The sequence below is a fragment of the Leptosomus discolor genome, chromosome 3 (assembly GCF_034619465.1).
Source record: "Leptosomus discolor isolate bLepDis1 chromosome 3, bLepDis1.hap2, whole genome shotgun sequence".
Lineage (NCBI taxonomy): Eukaryota > Metazoa > Chordata > Aves > Leptosomiformes > Leptosomidae > Leptosomus > Leptosomus discolor.
The window spans coordinates 51,506,750-51,534,096 of NC_141393.1; the positions used below are offsets into that span (position 1 = coordinate 51,506,750).

The 27,347-nt window shown below is 56.1% G+C and overlaps 2 protein-coding genes across 4 annotated transcripts in view; one reads left to right on the forward strand and one right to left on the reverse strand.

The window, feature by feature from the left end:
- The window catches only part of DMAP1 (DNA methyltransferase 1 associated protein 1), a 31,919-nt gene extending 30,179 nt beyond the window's left edge, over positions 1–1,740 (forward strand). For 2 of the 3 annotated variants that reach the window (XM_086462914.1, XM_086462916.1), the window contains 2 exons: positions 537–820; positions 1,432–1,740. In XM_086462914.1, coding sequence (XP_086319040.1) covers positions 537–820; positions 1,432–1,575 — 428 coding nt within the window. In that variant the 3' untranslated portion in view covers positions 1,576–1,740. Of the gene's footprint in view, positions 1–536 lie in introns of all 3 variants that reach the window. The other variant, XM_086462915.1, reaches the window with a different exon arrangement.
- Positions 1,741–8,975: 7,235 nt separating this feature from the next.
- Positions 8,976–27,347, reverse strand: part of ERI3 (ERI1 exoribonuclease family member 3) — a 134,522-nt gene continuing 116,150 nt past the window's right edge. The window contains exon 8 of the mRNA XM_086462682.1: positions 8,976–9,519. Coding sequence (XP_086318808.1) covers positions 9,437–9,519 — 83 coding nt within the window. The 3' untranslated portion in view covers positions 8,976–9,436. The remainder of the gene's footprint in view (positions 9,520–27,347) is intronic.

Sequence of the window (27,347 nt, forward strand, 5' to 3'; positions counted from 1 at the left end):
TGTGATGGGCTGCAGCAGAATGTGGGGTGGTGACCTGCCAGCCCCTGCTACAAGCAGTTCAGGTCTGCATTAAAATACGTCTGTAACAGCAGCAGAACAATTCTCTGCCTCAGTCCTACCCTGGGACGGGCAGCAAGAGAGGCAAGGGAGCTCACCTTGTTGGTGAAGGTGTAGGGAACAGCAGGAGCTTTTCTGTCCTCTGCAGCAGTGTGTGAGGATTTGTTTCCAAGACTGAGCTCCCTTCATGTGACCGGGTGGGTAGCAAGGTTCGGTTGTCTGGTTTGATCTGCGTCATCCATCATCCTTCACTTGTTGAGTCCTAGACTTTGCAGATTCACCTGTAGTTCTTGGCCAGAGCCAAAATGAGACAGCCTGGAAATTCAGGTAGGGATGCCAGTTGCTAATGATCCATATGGTGGGAGTGAGGCTCCTGGCATATCTTTGTGGGAGTGAATGGGCAGCCAGGACCTTTCTCGGGACCTTCTGTTGAAGGGTTGCAGGTCTGGGTGTTTAACAGAACCCCTTTTTCCTCCTAGATCTCAACCCTATGCCCACAGAGGAGATTGTACAGATGTTCAACGAGCTGCGGAGCGACCTGGTGCTGCTGTATGAGCTGAAGCAAGCCTTTGCCAACTGCGAATATGAGCTGCAGATGTTACGGCACCGCTATGAGGCCCTGGCCAAAGCTGGTAGTATTGGCCCTCTCAGTGCGGAAGGCGCCCATCCAGATGGGCAGGCAGGGCTCAACATTGAGGAGGGCAAGGGAGATGCCAAGGACCAGATCATTGATGTAGTAGGAGCACCGCTGACCCCCAACTCGGTGAGAAGGAAGGTTGGAGGGGCAGAACAGGGAGCACTCAGGTCTCCGACACAGATGCCCTGACAAACGCTGGGGATGCTGCCCTGCTTTCCCTCCAGGTGTGCGCGTCCAAGGGAGCATAGCATGCCTGTTCCCCCCCAAGTCCCAGTGCTGCTCTCTGGGTTTGTCTCCTGTGCTGGACAGTGTTCTTGGTGCTATAGGTGGGGTCAGCAGGGCTTTCTACATCCTGCGTGAAGATGGGATGATGTGGGTGCCACTGTGGACCAAAGCAGCAAGGCTTTGGGTGACGAGCTTGCACTAGGGCAGCAACAGTGATGCCCGTACAGCTGCAGGCCTGAGGCATTTTCGTTCTAGACACAGCCCCATAAGGGTTGCTCAGCAGAGGGAGGCAAGTGGGGAAAGCAGTCTTGAGATGATGAGCCATGACTTGCCCAAGTCCCTGGAGTCAAGCAGTAGCCCTGCCTGGAGCAGGAGGCTTGAGAAGGAGAGATGTTGGAAGAGCAAAGGGATGTTTTTATACCCTACTTCCAGTGCTGAGAAAGGAAAGCCAGGCCTAGGGGTTCTTCCACCGTGAGCCCTCTGACAATGTCCTGTGCATGTACCTCTTGCAGGATGCGAATCACCAGCCTCTCCTCCCTGCCTCTGTGAGGGTGGGCTGCCCAGCCTCTCACCACCGTCTCAGTGCCAAGGGTATGCCTGGAGGTCAGCTGAGGTTGCTTTCCCCTCTGTGCAGTCCCCTGGCACAGCTGAGCTGAACTGCCTAATAAAAGCTGCCTGTCTCCACACAGTGGCATCCCCGACGCCTCAGACATACTGCCTGTGGTAGCAGCACAGACCTTTACTTTCTAAAATGTATAATGTATTGCAGGATACTGAGAACACCTTATCTATCAATGGCAGAGGCGACACATTAATCTGGACTTGAGTAATGTCCTATTTGATTGTGACAATATGGAGTCATAAGGAAGCGTTCCATTGAGACAGGTTCATGTTTGCAAAAAAGGAGTCTTCTGAAATTCCCCCTCCCCACCCCACCCCACCCCCCCCGCATTTGATCTGAAATCTCACCCCTCCCTGTGGTCCGATGTATCCTGATTTGCAAACTTTTCAGGCTGATTCACAACACATTTGCTCTCCCTTGAGACTTTGCTTGTTGGGAAGGTGAGAGAGGTAGGTGGTGGTGGTGGTGGTGGCCATGGGTGCAGGAGGAGGGAGGCAATGTGTGTGTTTCCGACCACGTTGTTCCTCTGTGATACCTCCTGGAACTGGAAACAAAGGGGTGGGCCCAGGCAGCACAGAGAGGGTTAAACTGACCTGGTCTTTGACATATTTGAAAGAAATATAATCAAGTTAATTCACTGCAAGGCAAATTCAGTACCTAAAGGGCCCCCATGTTAAATACAGCACTGACCTTTACCGGCTGATTACACAAAGACGACACAATTAGATTAGTGCAAGACAAAAGGTCAAGCACATTCACACTGTGACCATTTTATACTACCTTTTTGAGGGGGGAAAAATTACATCCCAGCTCGAGGGGTATCTTGGAGAGGAGGAGAATGGGGTTGCTGTACCACATTCTGCCTGGTTCAGGTATATTTGGAGAGTCAGGCAGGGCTTGGCACTGTGCTTGTCCTAAACCTTTCCTATGGTTCTGGGCAGTGTGGTGGTGGGAGAGAACAGAGGCCTGTGGCCCACAATCAGCTTTTCCAAGGATGGGCTGAGCTGAGTGGAGGCCATGTGTTGGTGATGCTCCCTGCCCTGCCCAGAGCTGGCAGGAGCAGCCCCAGTGCCTCTCGCTCAGCATTGTGCCTAAAATTGGCCTCTGGAAGATCAGTGGGCTGGTGTCAGCTTGGAGAAGCTTGCTGTTTGGCTGGCGGGGTGCCTGCATGTGTCCCCACCCTGCACAGTGGTAACCCTGAGGTGTCCCACGCCCTGGTGCCATGGGGACAGCATGGGAGGCAGTGGGCCCAGGACATGGTACTGAGAAGGCAGCCTGCCTCTGCAAGCACAGCGCTTTTCCCCCGCCCTGGGGCGCTTGCAGCAGGTGTAGTGATATTGGTAGTGCAAAAAAGCAGCTCCCTGTAGAGCAAGTACAGTGGTGCTTTGTAGTGGCCTTTCCCTCCCTTTTCTTTTTCTTCTGCAGCCCTGGCTGTGGGCGCTTGCCGGTCCCACCTTGCCCTTTCCCTCACTAAGGCTGTTGCAGTGGTTTAACCCTGCCATGCCAGCCTCGAGCTCCCAAGTTCAAGTGTGTGCTTTGCCACTGAGCTGTGAGGGGCCCCTGGGGGAATCACTTAACCCCTCTGCTTCAAATTCCTCTGAGGTGGAGAATCCCTTTGTGCTGTCTAGCACTGCATGGCCGTGGCACTCCACATGTTGGATTAAGCATGGATTAGTTCAGCTTCCAAACCAGCTGCTCCCCTGAAGACAGATCTGTTCCTTGGAGAGAAGTATCTTGCTCCAGATGTTGGAGGGGGTGAGTGGCAAAGCCAGGAATAGGACTAGGAGTCCTGATTTCTGAGCCCTGCCCAGCATGCCTGGATTTCTTTCCAGGAATCGAAATGAGTGCACAAAGGCACATGGGTCTTGAGAGACTGGTTGTGGCAAGAGGTGGCTGCCCCATCCCCCTTGGCCAGCAGCAGGGATGGGGGACATCTCAGCAGGGTGTTTTAGGCTAGTTTAGGAGAGGTGTCTGCCTGTTTCAGCAGCGGGAACCCGCGGGGCAGTGGGAAGCCTGGCACTGTTCTGCCCTGCTGGGTCCACTGCATCCCTCCTACCCTGGCTGCCTGGCCACCCTCTCCTAGGGGCTGCAGTGCCCATTGCTGACCAGTAAAGCCGAGCTGGGATCCCCCCAGTGCCGTCTGCCGCTGACCCCGATAGGGACTTTACTCGGGGCCTTTGGGAGGTGAAAGGTGAGCCGAACTCGGAACAAATTAGTTCCAAGCAGAAGTTCAGCCAGTTACTCCAGATTGGATCCTTTGATTTCTGCAACTCAGTCTCCACTCAGTGATCTGTAATGAGTGACTCTCAGAAATCCTCACATTGCAGCACTTTGTTCCTGAGCTCACAAGTCAGCCCATTAATGGGTAAAGGAAAGGACCTTGAGTTTAAGAAGTCTCGGGTTCAGAGCCAGAATTATTTGACTTTTAAGCTTCCTTTATCTGAACTCCTGCTGACTTCTTGTTTTCTGAGCCTGTTTGAAAGCTAGAAGTTACATTGTTAAGATCAAACATTCTCTCTTTCCAGATGGAGTTACAATATCTGTCTTTTATATATATATTTTTTTTATTATATATATATAGTGTATATATACCAGGGTGTATATATATTCCTCTCTTTTTTTTTTAATCGTTCTTTCCATTAAAAGAAACTAGACTTGTAGGCTCTTGTAAATTATAATGTAAAACATTTTTTTTAACCAGACAGTTACCAGTTTTGCCCAAGGCAACTGGAATAGCCATGCCACAGAAGGCAATAGGAAGGTGATTAATATGAATTTGTGACATACTTGAAAGATGGGTCTTGTGCCATATAAAGATTATCAAACACATGTGCTCTTCCCCATTAATTCTGCAGCCCTCCCAGGAAAGCTACGAAACCCATCTCCTTTGTTTCCAGGGTGGGTTTTTGGTTGGTTTGTTTTTTTTTTTTTTTTTAAATGTACCTCTCGGTCCCCTTGATTACCATGTATTCGATTTTTATAGGGCATCTGTTCACACTGCTGTGTGGGTTCTCTGGCCCTTTTATTTCCCTGTTAATCGGATCCTGCGAAGGCAGCCGTGCTAGGGCCTCTGACGAAATCCGTGTGTGTGTTGTATTTAACTTTTAGCCGTGCAAATTCCATGCTCTGTTTGCCGTCTGCCTAGTGGGAACTGGGGGCTGCCTTCCTGCCGGGGGAGGTAGTGGGGCCTCCCACTGTACCTGCTGCTGCCGGGAGCACACGCGTGCGGGACCGGCAGGGCTGGAGGAGTGGGGATGGGCAGGCCTGGCTCATTTCGGAGAGCGTGTCAGTGCTGCCTTGTCCATCCCCTGGCCACTTGCCGGCTGGGGCAGTGGCTCTGCAGGCCCTTGGGGACAGGGGATGGCTGCAGGGCTGGGCACAGTGAGGACCGGACCGCGATCGCTGTTCCTGTGCACTGCAGTGCCAGCTGCTGCTGCCGCCTGTGGTGCGTTGGTGCAAAGCAGACCCGATCTCACACTGTACAGGAGGGACTCCAGGGCTCTGGCATCATGTCTCCCTACAAGACCCAGCGCGCAGGTTACCTGGTGGTTCTGGTGTGACTGGGGCACCCCACATGCAGAGCCTGGCTTTGGGTGCTGAGCCCACCATGGTCTTGGCCATAGTGTCTGTGCAGTGCCTAACACTGAGTCTCGCCGCAAGGCAGCGAAGCGGCTAGGGTAACGTTCCCTGTTTGGTGCGAATGGCTCTGTCTTTCCTACAGCCGGATTCAGCCCGGAAACCTTGTCTGTGAAGGATGGACTCACCAGAGCCCACCAGTCTCGCTCAGGCATATAGGTGCGTGCTGCCCAGGAAACAGGTTGATTTTTGAGGAGCTGTGGTTCTGTCAGCCTCCTGCTCTTGTCCCGGGCCACTTCATGGCAGGTGTGGACGGTGGAGGAGCATTTCCAGGCTCTGCCCTGTCCCGTGCCGAGCATCCTTGGCACAGCTGGCTGTAGCGCAGAGCTGCTCTGCCTGTCTTTCAAGGCCCTGCTCCTTGGGCCTTGTTGCATGCCAGCTTGCTTGGTCAGAGTTCCTGGGGCCAGCGAGTTGTTACAGAGCTCAGCCCCTTTCTCCTGCTCGCTCCCAGACCCTGTACCACAAAGATGACCATCCCAAAGCTGTGTCTGTGTATAGGAAGGTGACATCCATTGCAAGATTGCCATCCAAGCCCTTTGTCGCTGCTGGATTAGCTCGGTCCCATCGATCATGCAAGGACCTGGCTCTGCCTTCAGCTGGGGACATGGCAGTGCGGCCTATTGGGCACTGCTGGGTGTGACGCCAGAGCCCCGTGGCCGGCTCTGGGATAGGCTCCAGGACAGGTGAGTGTGTTTGCTGTGACCTGAGTGCTCCCACTCACTGACCCTGTTTTTTTTCTTTTGTGTCCTGTCTCCCTTTTGGAGCAGAGAAAGTGAAGGGAGTTGGCTTCCAGCTCCTCCTCTGTGAAGAAGGTGAAGAAGCCATGAGCACCCTGTTCTGGGCGAGGAGGCGCAGATCTGTGTGCAGGGTCACTGCTGTCCCATCCTGGAATCCCCAGGGACAGCTGGCTGCCTGCAGCTATGGGGCAGAACAGGGGCCCTGCTGGGGCAAACACTGCAGCACTCCAGAGAAAAGTGGGAGCAGGGTGCTGGGCAGGGGAAGGCTTCCGCTTTTCTCTGGAGCCCATCTGACCTCCGGAGCAGTGCAGCCTCCGGACACCTGCAGCAGGTGCTGGAGGGTGGCCCTGGGGCCACACAGGGCTCTGCTGGGTGGTCACTGCTCCTGGCATGCGGCTGCTAGCGCTAACTGCATTTTGTCCTGGGGGTGGGTTTTTTGGTTTTTTTTTTACACGCCAGATTTTTGTGAGCATCGCTGTAAATATAGAACCCATCACTTACACTGGAGCAGAGTTGTCATTAGCTCCAGTGAGCCTGCATGGAGCAGGAGGAGATGGTGTGAGCTGTCTTGCTTCCACCCTGGGCAGGCTGGGTGCTGCTAGCCATACTGGGAGCCCTGGCTGCCTGTAACTCTCCCTGAGCCCGTCCCGTCTTGGTGGCGGGGGTTGCTGTAGCCTCTGCTGCCTTTAGGACTGCCAGGCCCTGCTGCAGTGCTGCTTGCGGCACCAGGCTAGGGAGCTCCCCCCAGCATCCCATGTGCCCAGCCCCTGTGTAGCTGCTCTCCTCTGGTGGCTTTTGCATGCCCCACACCTGCAAGGACTGCCTTGCCTGGGTGAGGGGATGCCCCTGCTGGGAAACACTTGTGTTATGCCCAGCGCTCACCAGTCAGGCCAAGTTCCTCCTCCTGCTGCCCTGCCCAGGTCGGGCAGACACCTCTGGCTTCTGTGTGGTGAGAAGGGCCCTCGGTTCCTGTGCCCCATGCAGGGCCTTGGAGGGACTGAGGCATCGCTGAAGGCAGCGATGGGAGCACTGCCCACTGTGGGCGCAGGTGGTTCTGGCTGTGTGCCCCTGCCCTGCTACCTGCCTGCCCACCCCCATCCCCTCCATCTGCCTTTCCAGTGTAACTGGTGATCGATCCACTGTGACAACATCCTCCAAGTCACATTTCTTGCCTGCAGGAGTAAAGGGCAAAGGTCAAGTTCTTAGTTTTCATAGAAAACTAATTAGACGACTCCATCAAAAATAGGTCAATAAAGCTGATCAGGGACTGCACAGAGGGAGCCATTAAAACCCCTCTGACATTTGCTTGGACCAAGTGGGCTGGGGCTGCCCCTTCCCTCTGGGAGCTGCCCACTCGTGCCAGCTGGACAGCTGTGTCTCTGTCTCGCAGCAGCACCGTGGCGCTGGGCAGGTCCCTTGGGCACCTGGATGCAGTAGTCGTTCCTGCACGGCTGGGTATGGCTCCCGTGCATCATGGTGCTGTGCTCGACTAGCTCTGCTGCCTGGGGCAGAGCGCGGGCCCCGGTGCCCTGGTCAGAGCCACGCTGGCCCCGGCCTGTAGTGGAGATGCTCTAAGTGTGGTAGTGGCCATGTGGGTACAGCGTGCCAGGGTGCAGGGCAGGGTGACAGATGCCAGTGGGACATGGTGGTGGCTGTCAACCTGCACCAGGCAGAAGGCTGCGCTGGGGTGCACCCATGGGTGCAGCCCAGCTGGGATGGGCTGGTGGCATCCTCAGGGCAGAGCCGTCCTGGGGCACGAGCAAACCCAAGGTGGCGGGGGAGACTGCTGGGCTCACTCACGGTACCCATGCTGGAGAGTGCGGCGGTGCTCCCAGCAGCAGGGAACCCAGACCTCCCTTTCAGAGCCAAAAAGTTTGCCTTTTTGGGGAGCAGGGACATGATGGCATGCCATGCCCCAGGGATGGCACCCTGCTCCCACACACCTAGGCATCACACCCCTGCCACTGCCCCTCTGTACACACTCGCACATGCACGGGCACAGCCCGGGCTCCTTTACCCCCAAACTTTATTCATGTGGCACATTTACAGCAAGGATTGAATAACTAGACAATGAAAATGCTGGGTTTGCATTATCGGTTGGTTTAACTGGAACACCACACACCATGCAGTCATGTACCGCCAAGTTCAGTGCCTGTATTGCCCTTCTGGCTGCCGTCACCGGCTTTGCTTCAGGCCATGCACGCACGGGCCCGGGGCTACAGCCTCCCTGCAGGTCAGCGCCCAGACGAGGGCTCCATTCAGCAGGGCCCTGAGGCTGGGTGACACCTGGGGAACATGCACCCTCAGTCTGCCCCATGGCTGCCCCCCAACCGCCCTGGCCGGCTGAGAGCCCACCCAGCCGGTAGGGATGTGCTCGGCAACTCTCTCAGGCAACAAGCCAGCTGCTGCTGAGCGTCCACAGGGACCTGCAAGGGGCCCGGCCTGGCCTGCAGGGACTATGGGCACATGGGGGCCAAGCCTCAGGTTGGGAACTGAGGGAGGCCAGACAGGGGCAGAGGGGCAGAGGGGAGTGGAGTCAGGGGCAATTTGCAGCTCCTTTGCTCGAGTACCTGTGGGCTGGGGGCCAGCGCGCGCTGGCACGTCCACCGCCAGCAACAGACGTGGTGCTGTGGCGGGCCTGTCCCTGGTGGAGCTGGAAGTGGTCGGTGGGGCCGGGGCAGGGCTGGGCATCCTGCCCAGCCCTGCAAGAGGCACGAGCAGACAGGATGGGGACGAGACGGGGCTCTGCGTGGACACTGTCACCTCCATCCTGCCACCCACCCGCCCGCTGGGCCCCCGCCCCACTGAAGGGAGCCCTCCGGGGCCCCACAGCCCATGGTGGGGCTGCCGGGGGCTCTGCAGTGGAGAATACAGGCACTTCACCTTGAACATAAAGAGACGGATCGCGTTTGTCACATACAGGAGTCAGAGAGGGGTTAGTGTTGACTCAAAAAGGGGAAAAGGCGCTCAGGGGAGAGGCGGGGGGGGGCTGGCGGGGAGGGCGAGGGGCCGTCTCGACACTGCTGAGCCTCCATGAGCGCTGCCTGGATGCGGGCACACGCCAGCCTCGCTGCAGCAGCCATCAAGGCCTGAAAACAAAACTAGAGAAAAGAAAGAAGAAGGAAAGGTGGGGACAGCCCATGCCAGGGAGGAGATGGGGGAATGCTCTGGCTACAGGGTGGGAGAGGGAGGACAGGGTGGGATATGGAGGGAGGGACGGAAATCAGGAGCCAAAGAAAAAGAACAAACTACAAGTCTAAAATGTGGTGCAAGCGCCCTACGCGGCTGTCCGCTAGCATGGCATAATGTCCGGAGCAGCCCAGAGAGGGAGTCACATCAGGTCTACACAGATTTGCCTTCCCATATATACAACCTCTACTGGAGTTAACAGCTGAAATTGAGATTTTTTTTTGTGTCGGTTCCTCTGGCCTCGGTTGCCGTTTTTTGTTTAATGCTGGAGCCCGTCCTCCCCGCCTCGCCGGCGCCGGGCGCATGCAGCCCTTGCCTGGCTTGCCTTGGGGATCAAAAGGGTTTGGAGGTCTGCTTGAAGATGAAGCCTCTATGGGCCAGTGTCTTCATGATGTTGGCGATGTTCTTACAGTCATCTGCGGAGAGAGCACAGAGATGCCAGGTTAGAGCCACGATCTGACTGGAAGGTGTTGAATCAAGCTCTGAGTCCCATGCTGGGGCTGTGCTCGGAGCTGCACAGCTCCCCGCATCGCCTTTGGGGGGCCATGCAGCTCTGAGCACAGCCCCTGTGTCCTCATTAGTCCAGGCACTCTGTCTCAAGGGCTTTGCGGTGGTGTGGGGCAAGTGCAGGGTCCCTGGCTCCCTGGCGCTGGCCACCTTCATCCCTGTATGGCCCAGCTCTGCACTGCGATGCACCCATGCCCAGGACCCAGAGGCTTGCCTGGGGCAGTGGCATCGCCCAGGCTGCTGACTGACACATCCCTGGGTCCTCCAGGCTGGCGCTTGCCCCACAGCCCATGGGGAGCTGGTGGATGGGGAAAGCGGTGTTCCTGCAAGCTGGACCCACACTGGCCTCCAGCTCTTGGCCAGCGGCTGCTTCCCTGCAAGTCCAGTGCTGGTCACCCCAGCCTCCTCTTCCAGCACCCCTGTCCCTCGGTGGCACTGGTCAGCAAAGGGGCTGTCCCTGCACTGGGATGGGGATAGCAGGTGATGCCGGAGCTGCCCTCCATCAGCCAAGCAGGGTCCTGTCCTTCCTCTTGCCCTCCTCAGGCAGGGGCTGTGTGGCACCTGGCTCCTTCTGCTCGCTGCTGTGTTTTGGGGTCGTCCCTGTCCCCGCCAGAGCCAGCCCTCAGTGCTGCCCCATGCCTGCTGGCCCCAGGCTGACACGCAGCAGGTGGGTGGGCCGGCAAGCCACAGCCGTCCCTGGTGCAGGGCCGTGGTCGAAGTGGGTGCTGGGGGCCAGCCAGCAGCACCGTTGCTGCCATAGTGAGTGGTGGTGGGGCAGCAAGCCAGGGAGGGGGAAGGCTCCGGCTGGTGTTATTTACCTGGGACTAAACTCAGACACCGTTTGCTAAAATAGAAGCCGGGCTTAAATTGATTCCTGGTGTCTATATTTCATGTTGAAAATTGGCTTGTAAATCCATGTTTTGATCTATGAGGGCCGTCTCCTTAAGAAAAAGCAAGAGTAAATGTGTAATTTCTCCCTTGACAGCACACGGCGCAGAGGCGATCCTTCTTCCCGCTCCCCTCCGTTTCGGGACAGCTCCACTCGTTCCGATTACCACTCTTTCTTCCTCGCCCCACGCCTTGATGTCTCCATTTCATTACCGCCCGCCCATTTATCAAGCTGTTACCGTAAGGGTGACTTTGCCCACTTGCATGTGGCAGCAGGGCCCAGCTGACACGGGGAGAGGATGCCCCAGGAGGGGGGGAATGCAGGCAGGGCCCCCCTCTCCTTGCTGCCGCTGGATGGATGTTGTGGTGGAGGGAAGGCTGCATCATTACTGATGTGTAAATGATAAAGAAGCCTCCACATCCATCTCCCAACTGTAAATCCAGGCAGTGCTTTATAATCAAGCTACAGCGATAATAATGTGAAATTAGGTCTCTCTATCAACGGGAGGAGGCCTTTTAATCACGGCTTAAAGGGTGCAAACGCTGTTTATCATAATTGAACTGTATCCGGGCTAATTGTGGCCATATTTCACTGTCTAGGAGACAGCAGGCTGCCTGCTGATGGTGCCGCGTGCTGGATTGAGGGCCCTGTGCAGACGGGCAGCGCTGCCCTGCTGCCAGGTGCCTGCCTGCAGGGACGGGGCTGCCAGGCTGCCTTGCCACTCCCTGCCAGACCAACAGCCCTGCCCATCCCCGCTGTGCCCACTGACCCAGTGGCAAAGCCATCACCTGTCCCCCAGTGTCAGTCAGAGGTGCAGGGGGGCTGCCCTGGGCTGCTGGGGACCCTCCTGGCTGAGCCAGCAGTGGGAGAAGTAACGTCCCTGTCAGAGCCATGTGCCTCCCATGTGTCCCTCCAGCCTCTCTCATGGCACCCCTTGCCCTCATCATGTGCCACGCTGGGGAAGGGAGCTGGGCATGAGGACAGCCTGATGAAGAAGAGATGTCCCCAGCTCCACTGGCTGGTGCAGGGGCAGAGACGAGCCTGTCTCTCTGTGCCTCTGTCTTCTCTGCTGGCCAAGGTGGCACCAATGGCTCCAGAAGGGCCCTGGAGATGAAGGGTGTCCTGCCCAGCCAAGCCACAGCACCAGCTCCTGCTGCCACTTGTTCCTGCTCAAGTGAGCCCCTCGCTGTCCTTAGGACTCCCTGCTCCATCCGTCTCGCCCCCTCAGCCAGCTGAGCTGCCAGGAAACCAGGACCAGACCTGCCCCTGGAGCGAGCTTCCAATGGGACCTAACAGGGAAACAGTGGCTCGAAAGCTGGGGAAACCGAGGCAGGGGGAGTGCAACTGCCTGCAGCCAAAGTACCGCAGTCAGCTCTGGCCTGATGCCCCAAAAAAGAAACAGCAAAGCAAAGCCTGGCCTCTGAGCTGTGTCAGGCAGGTGAGCGGCTTGGATTTGAAAGCACAACTGTGGCTGCTGCCCTTCACCACTCCCAGGCATCCTGCTGCCCATTCTCCCTGCCCACAGCAGCACCCCGGGCTGGCGGGGGTCGCTGGGACTTGGCTATTGCTCCATATGGCTGAAAGGTTGAACTGCGCAGAGACCTGGGGAGCTGCCAAACTTGCAGTGAGACCTCATGGCACCTCCTCGGACTCTCAAGCTGGTCCCCAGGGAGACCCTCTGAGATCACCCGCTGCTTCCTGAACCCCACCAGCCGTCTTCCTAAAGCTCTGATGTGCTCTTGCAGAGGGTGCCAGTGCTGGGAGCCTCCCTGGGCTCCGGGCCGCTGCCCTGCTAAGCCAGGGGGACCCCGGTGGGCTGGTGCCACCTGCCCGCCCGTGCCAGCAGCATTGTCCTCGCCATCCCAAATGATGCCACAGTCCCCTGGCAGCAGGAGCACCAAGCTCATCATAAGTCATTTAGTGAGCCTCATTCCAAATCAGCACTAAGGTAAACATGCTTATTATAATTATCCATGTAAAAAAAAATCAACAACAGCAGAACAACTTTCTAATATGCAATTACAGCCATCTATTGATTTTACAATGTAATCCGCTCCGATTGATTTAATAACACAATTATAGGCTGGCTCTCGGGATATTAGAGTGGGAGATTTTCATAAACTCCAAAGCAAAAAACTAAGCGGCTTTTAAAACAACACAGTCAGATGGCTGTTTGGGGAATTATTAGCAATATGAAATCCTCTAAATCTGGCCATCGTTACCTTGTGAAAGGAATTTCTATTACAAAAATGGCAATTGACAGCCTAAGAGAGCGCGAACAGGATTGCATTGCTGCTCTTTCAATGCTTAATCCATTGCAAAGGTGACCACAGGGCAGGAGACGAGTGGGGTCTGAGGCAGGCGGGGAGACACGGGCAGCCCTGCCCCCCAGCCCTGTTCTCCCTGGCGGGCACGCAGCCATGGCGGGGCTGCCCCGGCACCCATGCTGGCACCCGCTGGACCTGTCCCATCGGGGTGACCCTGCCTGGGGCTGCAGAGGCTGGCAGGGCGCCGAGCCCCCTGCCACCCCTACCTCAGTGTACCCAGCTTGCCCCAGCCCCGGACACCTCCAGGGGCTCTGGAGGCGCCCACCTATGTCCCCAAGCCAGGGCAGGGGGACATGTGGCTGGGGTGAAGGTGGCACTGCGGGTGCCACGCAGGCGCACGCATGCGCGCCCCCGCTCTCCTCATGCTCGCTCCCTCAATGCATTCCTGACTTTATGGGCACATTTTTCTTGTCAAGCTGACAGGGTTGCTAAGTGGATTTCTCCCTGATATGCGGACGGATTATCACATTACTCCAATGTCCTACACAAACATATTACTTTATATTCAATAGCCCTAATGAATATAAACTGCTTTTTCTTTTTTTGGGGTGGGGGCTAATCTATAGATTTTTAATGAGGGCACTATTAACTCCCTCCTTTTTAAAACAGACTTAGGTGCAGCCTCTGAGTAGAAAATCAATGGTGTTATTGTAGGAATATTGTATATTGATATTGTAATAATAAGATGCAATTGATTTAGGGGTGTTGTGCAATGTGTGTGAAAGGGGTCAGCCTGGGGTTATCCTGCCTCCTGCAAACGGAGCGGTGGCTCTGTCCTGCCTCCCTGCCCCTTGCCTTGTCGTGCCGCTGCCGAGCATTGCCCTGCATCCCCACAGCAGCCGTGGGATGGCCAGGGTCAAGCTCACCCCGAGGTGCTGGGTCCCGGCTGCTTCTGGGACCCTCCTCAGCCAGGCTGCCAGTTCGGCATGGGCTGATGTGCCACCCCAAACTCCCCTTCTCCGGCTGGCTTAGCCCTACCGGGTTTTAACCCTTCCACCCTTAGCGTTACCCACTGCAACACTGCACTGCCACAACACTCGCATCTCGACCCTCTCCATCTGGCCATGCTCTCATCTGCGGTGACAGCCAGTGACAGCAGCATGTGCACACACGCGGGGTGGCAGGAGGCCTCTTTCGAGTAGGGCTGGAGTTTGCTGCCGTTCAGCATTGCTGTCTGCCCTTGTCCTTGGAGGTGGACAGGCGTTCCCACCGTGCTCCTCTGCTGGGACAGAGGCAGAAAGCCCCCAGCCCATGGTGCTGGGCTCAGGACCCAGCGTGTGCCCTCCGCCCGGCCGCTGCAAAGCAGCACCACCGCAAAAGCAGGGCGAGCTCAAGGATTTTGATGGTCAGGCTGCCCTGCAGCCCAGGCACCATGCAGCCATGCTGCGGGAATGGGCTGCCAGGAGGAGCAATGCTCATTTGGGGAAAGCATCACCTCCACACCCACCCTGGGCACCCACCCATGCGTGCTGCCCTGCCAGCAAAATGCCACCTCTCTTGCCTCCCCACCGGACCAGACCCTCCGGATGCCACCCCATGGGGGCTCAGAGGACTGAGTGCTGCCACAACTGCCACATGCTGGGCTGAGATACTCGTGGTGCAAGGAGCGAGCTCTTCAACCCTGGCGGCCACCCGGGTGGGCTGCGGGTGCTTGGGGGAGCTCAGGGCCCCCCTAAATGTGCTCATTTGGAGGCAGCCCCACTGCACCTGTGCTACGGCTGGGAAGACAGATCACCCCCGGCCCGAGCTGAGCAGGTCCATATTTAAACTGTCCCCATGCTTTATGGGCTGTACAAGAACTGATGCTCAGGCGACGAGGGGCCATTTGTCAATGTTCTAATGGCAGATTACTGTTAATGAATAATATCACTGCTGCCTTTGTACAACAGCTCCCTGCAAAGCGGAAACAGGGCCGCCCGGCCATTGCCGCCCCGCTACGGACCCCGGGTGGACAGCAGGTGGCCTTGTGACCAGCAGGAGCCATACGGTCCCCAAGAAGCCCAGCACTGCTGCCAGTGTTCCCAGCAATTGTAAAGGGGAGTGCTGGGTGCTGTGTCCCCCCAGCAGACTGTGCTGATCCCCATGAGCAGGCACGTCCCCAGGAGGGGACAGCCATCAGAGGCAAGGAGTAACAGCATTTCCCTGGCACACACAGTCAGGCTCTCACAGCAATTCACCCTGTCCGTGCCAGAGCCAGGAGGGAGTTGTGTCTGGTCTGCATCCATCCCCACCATGACATGCCAGGCAAGGTGGGATCACTGGGATGCCCAGACACAATGCTGGCAAGGACATGGCAGAGCCCAGAGCTCCCAGCCCAAAGGGAGCCACAGGGACCCCAGGGACGGTCCTTCTGGGCTGCTCCCAAATGAATGGCCTCATAATCCTGCACGTGGGGCGAGGGGCTTTGTGTGCCTCGCACAGCCGGCAGGTATATTAGGTGGAGCTGACAGCGACACGCAGAATATTAAGAATAACTTACCTCATTATCTGCAATTACGTTACTGCCATACACCTCATTTCTTCACGAAGAAAAGAAAATCAGTTTTATATTGACTTCATCCCAGTGCCTCCCCTGCCTGCCCTGCCACAGAGCACCCACACGGGATTTAAAGAGGGTTTGGACACAATTAAGACTCGTCCTTCCCCCACCTGTTGCAGTCCCTGTCCCAGGGGGACAGGATGCCCATCCCTGCCCCTGCACACCGGCGTCAGCGAGACCTTCAAACCTGGCTCACCCTAGCAGGGATGCTGGAGCGGGGAGGGACTGCATCTGGCAGTTCCCAGGTCTGCAGGGAGGTGACACTGCCTGGCGTCCCTGGGAAGCAGGCAGGCAGAGGAGCGCAGCGGAGGGGACCCGTCCCAGCGTTCAGCCTGATGCTCCAGGCACCTGGCTGGCCACTGTCACCCCATGGGTGACAGGATGCTTCCTCAGGTCTTCTGCACTGGGGACCTCTCTTCCCATCATGCACCCACTGTGCTGGCCCCCTCCCAGGGCAGAGCGAGCCGGGTGGCTGGGGACACAGCACCACAAGACAGCTGGCTGCCAAGACACCAGCCAGCCCCACAGCCTGCTGGAGGGCCTGGCACAGGCGATGCCGTGTGGGGTGCCCTGAGATCAGCGGCATCCCAGCTGGAGGGGATGGACAGCTGGGGCTGAACTCTCTCGCACCATTTCTAAGAGCTCCTGGAGCCCGTGAGCCCGAAGGATGCTAACATTTCTGGGACTGAGGGTGGCACAGGGTGTGCCAAGCCCTCGGTTTGTCTGCCGGCCCTTGAGACCGTCCCCGCATATCCAGCGTCCTCATGGGCCAGCAGGCATTCCCGGGCAAACAAAGCGAGTGCTGCCATCACCCCGCTCCTGGCTGCGGCCACTCACCAGCTGTGAGGGAAGGGGAGCGGTGTGTGCAGCAATACAGGGAAAAAAGCCAATTTCATCTTTATTAGAAGGAGATTTCTCTTTTAGTAATAAGCACACTTCAAATAATTAGCGTGTTTTACGTAATAATGAAATTATGGAAATGCAGGCCACTTATTCAAACAAGTCACCATTACCATATTTTTAAATATTAGACTTAATTAGAGTTTATCACTTCAGAGAAGTACGAGGAGTGGAGATTTTTTTTTCCTTTACAAAAAAAATCCTCATAAAGTGTTTATTAAGAGCGGGTAAGAAGGGGATAATGATCTGTTTGGAAATTAAGGCAATCAAACATTTAATGCTCTGCACTCCTGTAGGCAAAAGCATTCAAATGAGTCAATTATACATCCATTATCCAGGCACGATTAAACAAGGCAGGACGGGGAATTTGTCCTCCGCATCATGCAATTGTCGCAAGGACTTATGTCCACTTAAAGGCAGATAATAAAACACTAAACTTGGGGAAGAACAGGAAGGGAGGGCTGAGAAAAGGGAAGACAAGGGAAGAGAGGCGGCGGGTCAGTGGGACTGTAGAGGGGTGAGGGTGGGAGGTGGGTAAGGATGGAGCCATGTCTGCATCCCAGCCCTTCATAAATCAAAGTAATTAAGTTAACATGAAAATCAACTTCACCATCCCGTTAAATTACAGCATTTGCATATTAGGACTCAAATGAAGTAGGTAGCGGGTGACGGGGGGTGGGAGGGGAGGAAGGAGTGGGGGGGAGGGGTCAGAGGAGAAGGATGGGGGGTATGTGCACCAAAAAGGGAACCGTTTATTACGGTGAATAACTAATTTCAGAATTTATAGCGCTGAATTTTCGTTCCTGTGCCATTTATATTACAGAAGGAAATTAAGGGGCGGGCAGGAGGCTGGCTGGACATCTTTCTGCGTTATTGCTTGTCTGCCATTTGCAAATCATTATTAATTGTGGCCCGTGTCACTGGTGCAGCAGGGCAGGGTGCCTGGACAGCCGGAGCAGACACACATATCTCTTCATCAGGACCCCATCCGCTAGCCCTGGAGAGCCAATTACCCCTCCCTGATTGGTATCAGATAAGGAGGGAATTTTTACAAATTAGGGAATAAATAGAATTTCCACACGTGGAACAGGGAGGGCTTGAGAGGCAGTAATGAAAAACGATACATCACCATCAGCCAGACAACCCTATTCATACGCCGATGCATTACGCTCACTACTCATAATCCCGCCGAGTGACAGACAGCCGATGAGCTGGCCGAGCCAGAGGGGAGCGCATCTCACTGGCCAGCCCTCTCCAAAGCACGGCCTCCAGCTGCCAGCACCCTCGCAGCAGCCCAGGGAGGTCTCCCCTTGGCTGGCCCCATGGTGCAGCCTCTGCTGTGGCCTCGCCGGCTGTACACTGCCTGCTTGTCATTGTTCAGCTGTGCAGGCAGTGAGGACAGACCTCCTGACAGGGACGATGTCATGTGGGAGCCATCCCTGCTCTGCTGCCCGCAGGAGAAGCCCGGCAGGACAGGCCTCCAAACCCAGCCCCGAGTTTGGAAGTTAAAGTAGTCAGCTGGGCACCCAGATGCACCCCAGCCTCTCACCCGATTCCTGTCTCCCTGCTTGTAAAGCACATCTTCCCCAAAACTACCCATCCCAAACTGTGCCCTCAGGAAGACTCCCCCCCCCCCCCCCAGGTGGCTCCTGCTATTACAAGATCCCTACCTAATTTCTGGCAAGGATGTGCCTTTTTGTACTATTCAGCCCACAAATCAGACCCTCAGCTCTCAGCTCCACTGCTCAGCCAGCCCTGGGTCCCTGTGTCACCTTGTGAGTGGTGCTAGGGCTTGAGAACAGGGGAGGCAGCGCTGGCTCCGACTAGCCACAGGAGCAAAGGATGCGCTCCTGCATGGCTCTGCTCCATGAGAAGGTTGGGGCACCTCCATCTCCCTGTGAGCCTGCTGCTGACGAAGCCTCACCACCAGCCGTCGCCCAGGGCAGACCCCAGAGCCAGCAGCTGGCTGTGTCCCCCGAGCCAGGGCATCCACTTTCAGACCCCGGCAGCTGCCCGTGGCAGCACAGTCCTTTGCTCTGGGCTGTGATGGAGCTGGATAGCCCCGGGGACAAAGCTGGCACCCAGATAATGGGGACCTGGCAAGTGGCCGGCCTCAGAAAGAGCAAATCCTGGAAGTGTGGGGACCTTGCTGACATTCGGGAGCCCAGTTTGCACCGTACTCCCCAGCACTGGAGCCGTGCGCCTCTGTGCCCATAATTAGCTCTCCCTTATGACAAGCACGTCACTAAACAAAATGCTCGGCAGGAGATCAATCTTGCCTGTAAGTCACGCAGCCCTTAATTTATTCAGCATACAATGTCGCTCCACCGCTGGCTTCCTGTAATTTATACCGTACACTGTTGTGTATTATTTAAGTCGACCGAGTGTTTTACAGCTCGCCTGAAAGTCGCCATGCAAAATAAAGTCATGATGGGGCACTGGCGAGGTGCAGGGAAGATGCAAGCTGTCGCCTTGCTCCGGGCATGGTACGGGACCCCTGTCCTGGCTTGGAGACAAGGTGACAGTGACAACTTCCCACAGAAGTTGGTGGCTCAGGACTCCCCTCTCCAGGACTCTGTGGGAACGGGAATGGGAGGTGGGTCCCCACAGGAGACCAGCAAACCGCAGGCTCTGGTGCTGCTGCTTCTTTAGAGGAGAAAAGGACAGCAGCAGTGGGGAGAGAGCAGCAGGACTCCTGCCTGATGGGGCTGAACTGCCCAGCTGGACTTTGGGACGGGACAGGGAAGAGGTGCTCTTGGCACCCCTCCTCCTGGCTGTGCTGGATGCTGGGGAAGGCCAGGCTGGTGCCTGCCCCTCTCTGCTACATGGATAGAGGGTCCCTGCCTACAGGTGCTGATCAAACACAGCCAGAGATGCCAGAGCAAAGTGCGGTGAGGGAGGAGGCTGTGACCCCCATGGCGTGGCTCAGCAGATGCAACAGCCTCATCCTCTGGACCGGTTTTGGCAGACTGTAGGGCTGCAGGCAGCTGTCAGAAGGGGATGGGGCAGGCAGGGAAGGTGAGTGAGCAGCAGCACTGCCAGCGTGTCCAGCCCCACCAGTACCAGAGCAAGAGAGAAGTCCAGAGAACAGGTGGGAGCTGGGATGCTGCTGCAGCAATGCTGCCCAACCCACGGCCCATCACCACCACGGCTCTGCCTTTGCCCTGCCTGCACAGCCGGGACTGCCACTGCCACTGGAGCGGGTCCCTGGGGATCCTGTGGGGCATTGTTGGGAGCAGGCAGCCCTGCCAGGGTGGTGGGGCTTTGTCCCACAGGCCGGGCGCCAGGGGCTCCCCCATCGCCTCTTCTCCCGTTGCACACCCCAGAGCGGGCAGAGGGCAGACAGGCAGCGTGCGGTGGGATGGCTCCCTCCTGGCCCCTTCAGCAGGACACACGGCAGCAGCAGCCAGGCCCTGAGAGCAGGAGGGATGTCCTACACCAAAACTGGGGTAGGGACTGGGGCTGGACTGGGCTGAGAGCTGGCTGGTAGCTGGTGTGGTTGCTCCGAGCAGCTCACCTAGTGCTTGTCTTTGGCTGTGCGGCTGGAAGGAAACAATCAGTGATGTAGAGCTGGATATCCTCCGCAGGGAAGGTTAAAACCTCTGTTCAGTGTAAAGATGCCATATCTAAGCACTTATGATCACGATATTTATGGCTAGTTTATTCCAGGCTGTTAAAGGCAGCAGCAGTTATCCACAGATAAAGGGAATTTGGCTGCCCTGATGCCTTTTCTCCCCGTGACGAAGGCATACCTGGCCAGAGCTGGGTGCTTGTGGTGTGTAACTCACCCAATGGTCCCTGCCAGAGCCAGCACCAGGGCTGGGCACATGGATGCTTGGCATAGCAGGGACGGTGGCTCTGGTCCTGCTGTGTGGGAGCTGTGGGGACAGACATGGGAGATGCCATCGCCCTGTCCCTGACTGATGTTGCTGGGGGCCAGTTGGTCCCCAGGCTGCAGGGAGCAATTTGGTCTGCCTTCCCGCTGGTCCCCAGCACTGGTGCAGGCGTCCCTGCCTCCCATATGCCCTCTGCATGCTGCCATGCCTCTGCCATGCCCTGCTCTGACGGAGAGTTTATTTAGGGCAGCAGAAGGCCAAACTGCTCTGGGGTTTTACAGGGCATTTTGAGCCCCACCTGGCCATTGGCTCCGCTCCATGTCCAGCTCCTGACACCCAGTCCCACCACTGGGATTTGGACCCTAATTAGGGAGAAATTTCAAGGGAGAAATGAGAGAGTTTATAAAGCTGAATTTCTCCTGCCTGTGAGTGACATGAGATGTCAGAGAAAGGAAATAAAAGGCAAGGATGCAATTCCAGTGCCACCGAGAGTGTGTGGTGACTCCTAATGGAAAGTTCTCCTGCTCTTTAAAGCTTGGTCAGATGGCCTAGTTATTGCTTTAAAAGGACCCAGAATCAAACTGCAGCACCGCACTCGAAGCCTTCAAATAAAGTGAGCTGTGTTTCTGCAGGTCCAGCGAGGCAGAGGCAGGCGATTACACAGAGAAGGGCAGGTCTCTTTATCTTAGAGGGAGACCTACCTATTTTTAAACATTAGCTCTAAATCAGCAGCTCACCTCTTTGTCTCAAACAAACCCTCTCTCGCCTTCTGGAGGAGAGATCAAACGCCAGCCCTGCTGCCATTGTTTCTCTCCCAGTGAGATGGATGCGGGACTGTAATCTTCCCACAAAGCCACATGCTTCAAAGGCATCAAAAGTGCTTATTAAAAGTCCTAGGAAACTAATTTAATAACATCCCAAAGGACTGGAAAAAATCAGCACTGGCAGCTCAAGATACAACCTGGTGATGGAGACCGGCCCCTGTTCAACACAACTCCATCTGCAGGCAGCTGCATGCGGGGCCAGGGCACTTTGGCATACAGACCTGCCCCACTCCTCGTGGCGTGACCACCCCGGCGCTGCCTGCTCTCCTGCTGGGGACACAGCCAGGCAAGCAGGAGCGTGGGAGACCTTGCCCTGATGGCATTGCCAGCACAGCTCACGTGGGACTGTGTCACCATCACGGGCTTTGCTGAGCCAGAGGCATCCTTGCACAGTGGGGACAGAGTCCATCTATCTGCCCCAGCTCTGCGGCTCGGCTTCCCTCGTCAAGCTGAGGAGCTCTGCACCATCCCGGAGTCAGGATTTCAGGCTTGCCTCTGAAACTGAGACATCTCAGTGACTGCTGGAGTGGTGGCTTCATGCAACGCTCACCCAGACTGCCGGGCTGCAGAGAGCCGCACAGGAGGCAGTTGCATGCCAGGTCTGTACATGGCGCAGACGGGGATGTCAGCCAGACCTGCAAAGCCACGTCAGAGAGACCCGTTGTGCTATGTGTGACACACCTGCACACTGCCCGCAGGGACAGGCCGGTACACGTGCCTTCCCACTAACACGTTATGTGCAGCAGGCACATGCTCACAGCCGCAGTGGCACGATGGCTGTGCTCCCTTGCATCCCCCAGCACTGGTCCCTGCTCCCAGCCCGTGCAGGGCAACACGCAGGACCCTGGGGCTCCATCCTGTCTGAACGATGACGGTGCAGGCTCCCGTGGAAAGGGGCAGGGGATGGAAATTAACGCTCCAGCCTCTGTCTCATCCTGCCCATTAGTGGGGCTGTTTTACTCTGGATCATTAAATATGTATATCTTATTACACGCCTTGTTACAGTATTGAGCTCTATTGACTGATAATAAATTCCAAGCATCATCCTGGTCATAAATTTATCTGGAGATGATGAAGACTCAATAATCTAGTCATGCAGATAATATGATAGGGCCTTAAAAAAGATCATTACATTATATGCCAAAATTAAAAGTGAAATACACTTTATTAACACTGTTTCCACACTCAGGGCCATTACTTGTTATATCCTGTCCTGCCCTCCCACCCACCAGCACACTGCCCCTCCGGTGAGCCAGGGAAGGCAAGATGAGGCACAGCTGCCACAGCTCTACCCTGGCAGAGGCCTGGCAGAAGCCTGGCAGAGGGGTACAGGGGGGTGGCGGGTGGCACAGATGGTCACACTGGGACTTTCCAGCTCAACCCCAAGGATCGATACCAAGGATACCCCTGCCTGGTACAGTACCACTGCCCTGTCCATTAGGCAACGGCCTCTGAGCATCTCCAGGTGTCTCAACAAACTCTGGTGTCTGGTGCCACTCGCTGCCTGCTCTCAGCAAGCCTTGGCTGTAGCCATCAGGATGAAGGGCAGCCTCGTCCCCAACCTCCAGAAGGAAAAAGCAAGTCCCTGCAGCTTCAGATTTCCTGAGAAAGCTGCCCACCCATTGTGATAAACCCAAGAGCTCCCACCTGTCAGCACCTCTCCCACAGGCTCCGACAAGCTGTAGAGCCGGGACACAGGTTCCTGCTTGTGCTCAGATGCATGCAGTGTGGCCCAGACAGCCAGGGAGCAGAAATGGGGATGTGGGTGCAGTGGGTGTCCCCTCCGAAAGAGGGTCCCAGTGCTCCGGTGCCAGTTGCACCGAGCTACCCCTCGGCTGGACGATGAGGACCAGGCAGCTCCTGACGATCCTCCCCAGGGACTGGGGCTTGGCCCTCTACTCCCGCCGGCCCTCCAGAGCCATTCCTCTCCTTTAATAAGAAGGTCACAGTCATTTAAACTCCTCTGATAAGGGCAGGTGGCTCATGCCTCTCCTGCCTGGTGGGGCCGGCCTGGCCATGCTCCTGCCTGTGGATCAATGGCACGTGGCAAGTTTAAAGCATCCCCCCTTGCCTCCCTTCCCTCTGCCACCTTCCTCTCCAGACATGCAAGGTGACGCGCGCTAGGGAGGCCCACGGATCGATGCTGTGACACGGATCGGCTGCCGGGAAAAAACAATCGCGGATCAGATGGAAACCGACTTCTTCTTGTATCTGCCCTGCTCTCGCCGGGATAGATTGGCTGGAGAAATCCGATGGCGAGAGGAGACAAAGGGGGAGGTGATGAAGAGAGGAGGAAAGGGCTGATAATGTCCCTGCTGCGGCCACTCTAATCTGTGACAGCCCGAGGATTTGCTGAAAACCATTATCACATTGCTCTCCCTTCTCTTGTCCCTGATAAAGCCCCAGCTAATCTGTTTGTTGCAGGTATTGAACGAATACATTTAGCGAAACAAGGTGTGAACGCGCCTCCCTGCCCGCGGAGCAAATTTTTTTTCCTTGCACCTCCAGCCTCTCTGGGAGGCAAAAGGGGAGCAGGGAGGGCAGGGATGGTTTGGGGCAGCCTTTCCCTGGGCGCGGGCTCTGACCTGCTGGGCCATGCCATGGGCTAAGGTGCTGTGCCTGGCATGGGGAAAACATCTCTGCCAACTTCCCTTTGCAAGTTTTGGGGAGCTTTTCTCTAGGCACTGCATTTCATCTTCATAACGCAATGCACGGAGGGTGGCAAGCGAAGGCCTGGGGCTGGTGGGCAATGCTGCAGCCTACCACATGCCCAGCCGCACTCACGTGGGGCAAAGCAGCTGCGACAGGGGGACATGGGGGGTTTGTGCCATGGGAATGGCTCCTGGGCCCCCTGTCCGCTGGAGCCTTGCTTGGATTGTGCCTGCCTGTCCTGGTGCTGACCTCGGCCCTTCCCTTGCAAGAGGCTCCTTCTCCAGTGAGGAGATAATTCAGTGGCTGTGAAAGCCCAGACCCAGGGCTCCTGCAGCCGCCTGTTACAAACAGTTCTAGTGGAACATTAATTATAGTAATTTAGCCGTGGAACACTAACTGCAGCCAGTGCAATAGCATTCAGTACATTAGTGGCTATAACCCACTCCTTAAAAAAGACATTTGGCTACTGACAGCTGATAAAATGAGTTGTGAAGCATAACCAAAGGGGGAAAAAAAAGATAAATCAGAAGCATGCTGGGAGCAAGCCATGGGGCAGAAGGACGTGGGGCAGCACCACACAGGGTGCTGGGAGGCACAGGGGGGTTCAGGCAGAGGGGCAGAAGGTGGTGGAAGGCTGCAGCAGGCACCCTCCTGCCTACCACACGGCACACGGCCGTCTGGCTCCCCACGCTGCAGGCAGGGCTCTGTGAGGTGCGGGGCACAGGGCCACGTCTCGGCAGTATGTCAAACAGAAGGACGTTTCCTTCTATCTCCCAGCTGCCGCCCCAGGGCACAATCCACCTACATTCAATCTTTACTCCACTACACATGTTTCCTTTCCAGCCTCGGATTATTTTTTATCATCAAATTACCGTGGCGATAAGACGGAGTAGATGTGATAGCAAGCAGAGCACCCGCCCTCCCCTCTTCTCCCCTTCCCCAGCATCCCTCTTCCCTCAGCCACCCCCAGCCTCCCAGCTCTGAGCAGGCGGGGGCTTATCCAAATGTCAGGGGGTGAGGAGAGATCCCCGGGCAGCTGGATTTGCCGGCTGGGACCAAACTGTGCCTGGGTGCAAGCAGGCAGCAGCTGCCAAACAGCTCGGGTACCCATCAAGCTGGCTGGGAAAACTTGCAGGGTGCCCTGCCGTCGTGTGGGACCACACTGGCAGCCGTGTCGTGGCACAGCTGGAGCCGAGCATCCGCTCCCCACTGCTCCGCTGCAGCACCCTGGCTTCTGTGCTGCACCCAATGCCCCAGCCTGGAGCTGGAGATGTGACAGCCCAGTGACACTACCAAGGTGGCAGGGACACAGGGAGTCCCGGTGCAGGGGTGACCAGGAAAAGCATGGCTGTGCCATTATAAGCCCGAGCAGCGCTGCAAGGCCCTGCTGTGATGAATCCTCTCTAACTCCTTGTTTACTCCAGTCTGCAACAAATGAGTCCCTGCCCATCCGGGGATAGCTCATCTGGAGGAATGCTCTTTCAGGCCTCTCCCTCTAATCCCTATTAATTTAAATAATGCTTGGCCACTCAAACTATTTATTATTTATCAGGTTTGTTTATTTGTAGCTAACAGGTAGCGCTCAGCATGCGTCCCCAGCACAGGGACAGGGGCTGTTCATCACACCGGCTCCCCTGCCATCCACTATCCGTCAATTACTCCTGCTTCCTTTAATTAGTAATGAGGACTAATATCTCTGCCTGGGATGGTGGCTGGAGCAGAACTACCCTCCGGTGGCATCCAAGCAGCACAAGGGAGGGAATGAAAAATAAATACCTGTGCCAGGCTGCTGCTGCTGCTCCCAGACGAGCAGGGGTGCTCACCAGCTCCCATGCACCCCTTGCTGGGAGGGTCCGGTCCCCAGCAGCTCCCCAAGTGGCCCCTGTATGCCAGAGGCTTGAACCCAGCAGAGCAGGGGAGGTGATGCCAGTCAGATCCTGATCCATGGGTGCCCTTTCCTGCACAGCAAGGCCATCCCAAATCACGGGGGATCCCCTGCCGAGCCCCAGCTGCTGAGCTCCACATGGGTATTGGCAAGGGGAAACCTAAATTAAATGCCCATTTGGCCTCTCCTGGTGGTCCTGAGGAGCTCTGTATCAGAACATGCCATCCAGAGGCAGCCTAATAGCGAAGGCAGCACATGATATAAATGGAGCCCCTTTGATTTATTGACTGGGAGAAGTTTTTACACGACAGCCCATTAAGACGGACGGCTCTGTTTACAGCCAGGCCATCTAGCTATAGGGACCCTGAACTGGATGGTGTGTTTTGCTATTGCTCTTCAGGCAGACATCTCATTAAGGGGAACAGCATATGGAGCTCTCTGGATCTATACTTCACGAGTCCTGAGGGAGGCTTTTACCATTTTTAATAAGCGGGCAAGGTTAGCAAACCTGCAACGCAGTGACCTCCCCTCCCCATGCGATGGATCTCCCTGAAACACAGAGAGCTGGACTCACCAGGTTCGTGCAGGACTCCATAAATCACCTCCCCGCTGCTGTCCAACGAGGAGGACAGCGAGGGGGGTCCAGACCAGGCAACATCACATCCAAAATGGGGCGGCAGTGCGTGACTCAGCCGAATACAGCAGGGGCAGGCAGCTTGGTGGGGAGTGGTGAGGAGCATGCCCTTGCCCATCATGCCAGTAGGGTGATGGGCAGCACGTGGGTGGCTCAGCTGGTAAAGGTGCTTTAAGGAGAGAGCGTTAACACAATAGCCACGGTGCAGGAAATGCAACCCCCAGCTGGCTATCGAGGGGGGATTATTCCGTATTCAGTAACATGGATGTTTAGGAGAACAAGTAATCTCTGGCAAAGACCTCTGACTCTACTTCGATCTGATAAAGCCGTGCGGCCTTACAGGCAAGCTGGCCCCTGTGGGGGCTGCCGTGGATGGAGGCCATGGGCTGGGGCTGCCAGGGCCGGAAGAGGAGCAAGGAGGCAGGCACATGGCGCAAGCTGCCATGGGACAGAGTGGACATGCTGCAAACAGCTTGCCTGGGACCCCTTTCCAAAGCAAAAGGGCTTGTGCAAGGTTTGGGTCCTTCTCCTCAGGCACCACTTACACCAGGTACAGCAGCACAGACATACATCCTCAAGGCAGCAGGTAACAGATGCTTATGGGCAGAGCTCCCACCATCTCCTCCTGGCCTGTGTACACGGCTGTGTGCCCACCCACTTCCCAGCAATGGCAATCTGGCTCTTGCCCATCAGCCAGCCTTAAATCCCTGTTCTTCACTCCTGTGGTACCAGCTAAACACCACAACCATCACCAACCATTGAGATTTAACTTTTACAAATCTAAAATTCACACCATTGAAAAACCTGCCAGAAAAGCAGGAGACTGAGAACACGACTGTTTCCTTTCAAGAAGGCTGCCTGGCTCTGCTTGGGAAAGAGGGAAGGCAGAGAAGGACAAATGGACAGACATGGTGGCATATTTGGGTCTCTTTCCAGCAATTCTTTCACAAACAGTCTGAGCATCTTTGAAATGAAATTTTGTAGGCAATTAGCTCACAATGTGAACTTAATCGCTTTTGGTATTCAAAAAACCTCATTAAATTAAATGGCCGAGATATTGAGGCTTAAGCAATGTCTGCTTCCAGCACACAGTAACTACTAGCCTCATTACTGGGATGCCAATTCCAGGGGTGGAAGGCACAGACCCATGCGATGTGATCGGTGTGTCTCTAACACTCCCTTGCAGCTCACAGCCCATGGGAAAGAGGATCATCAACAGCAGTAAGAGGATGGCTCACAGCGAGGCTGACA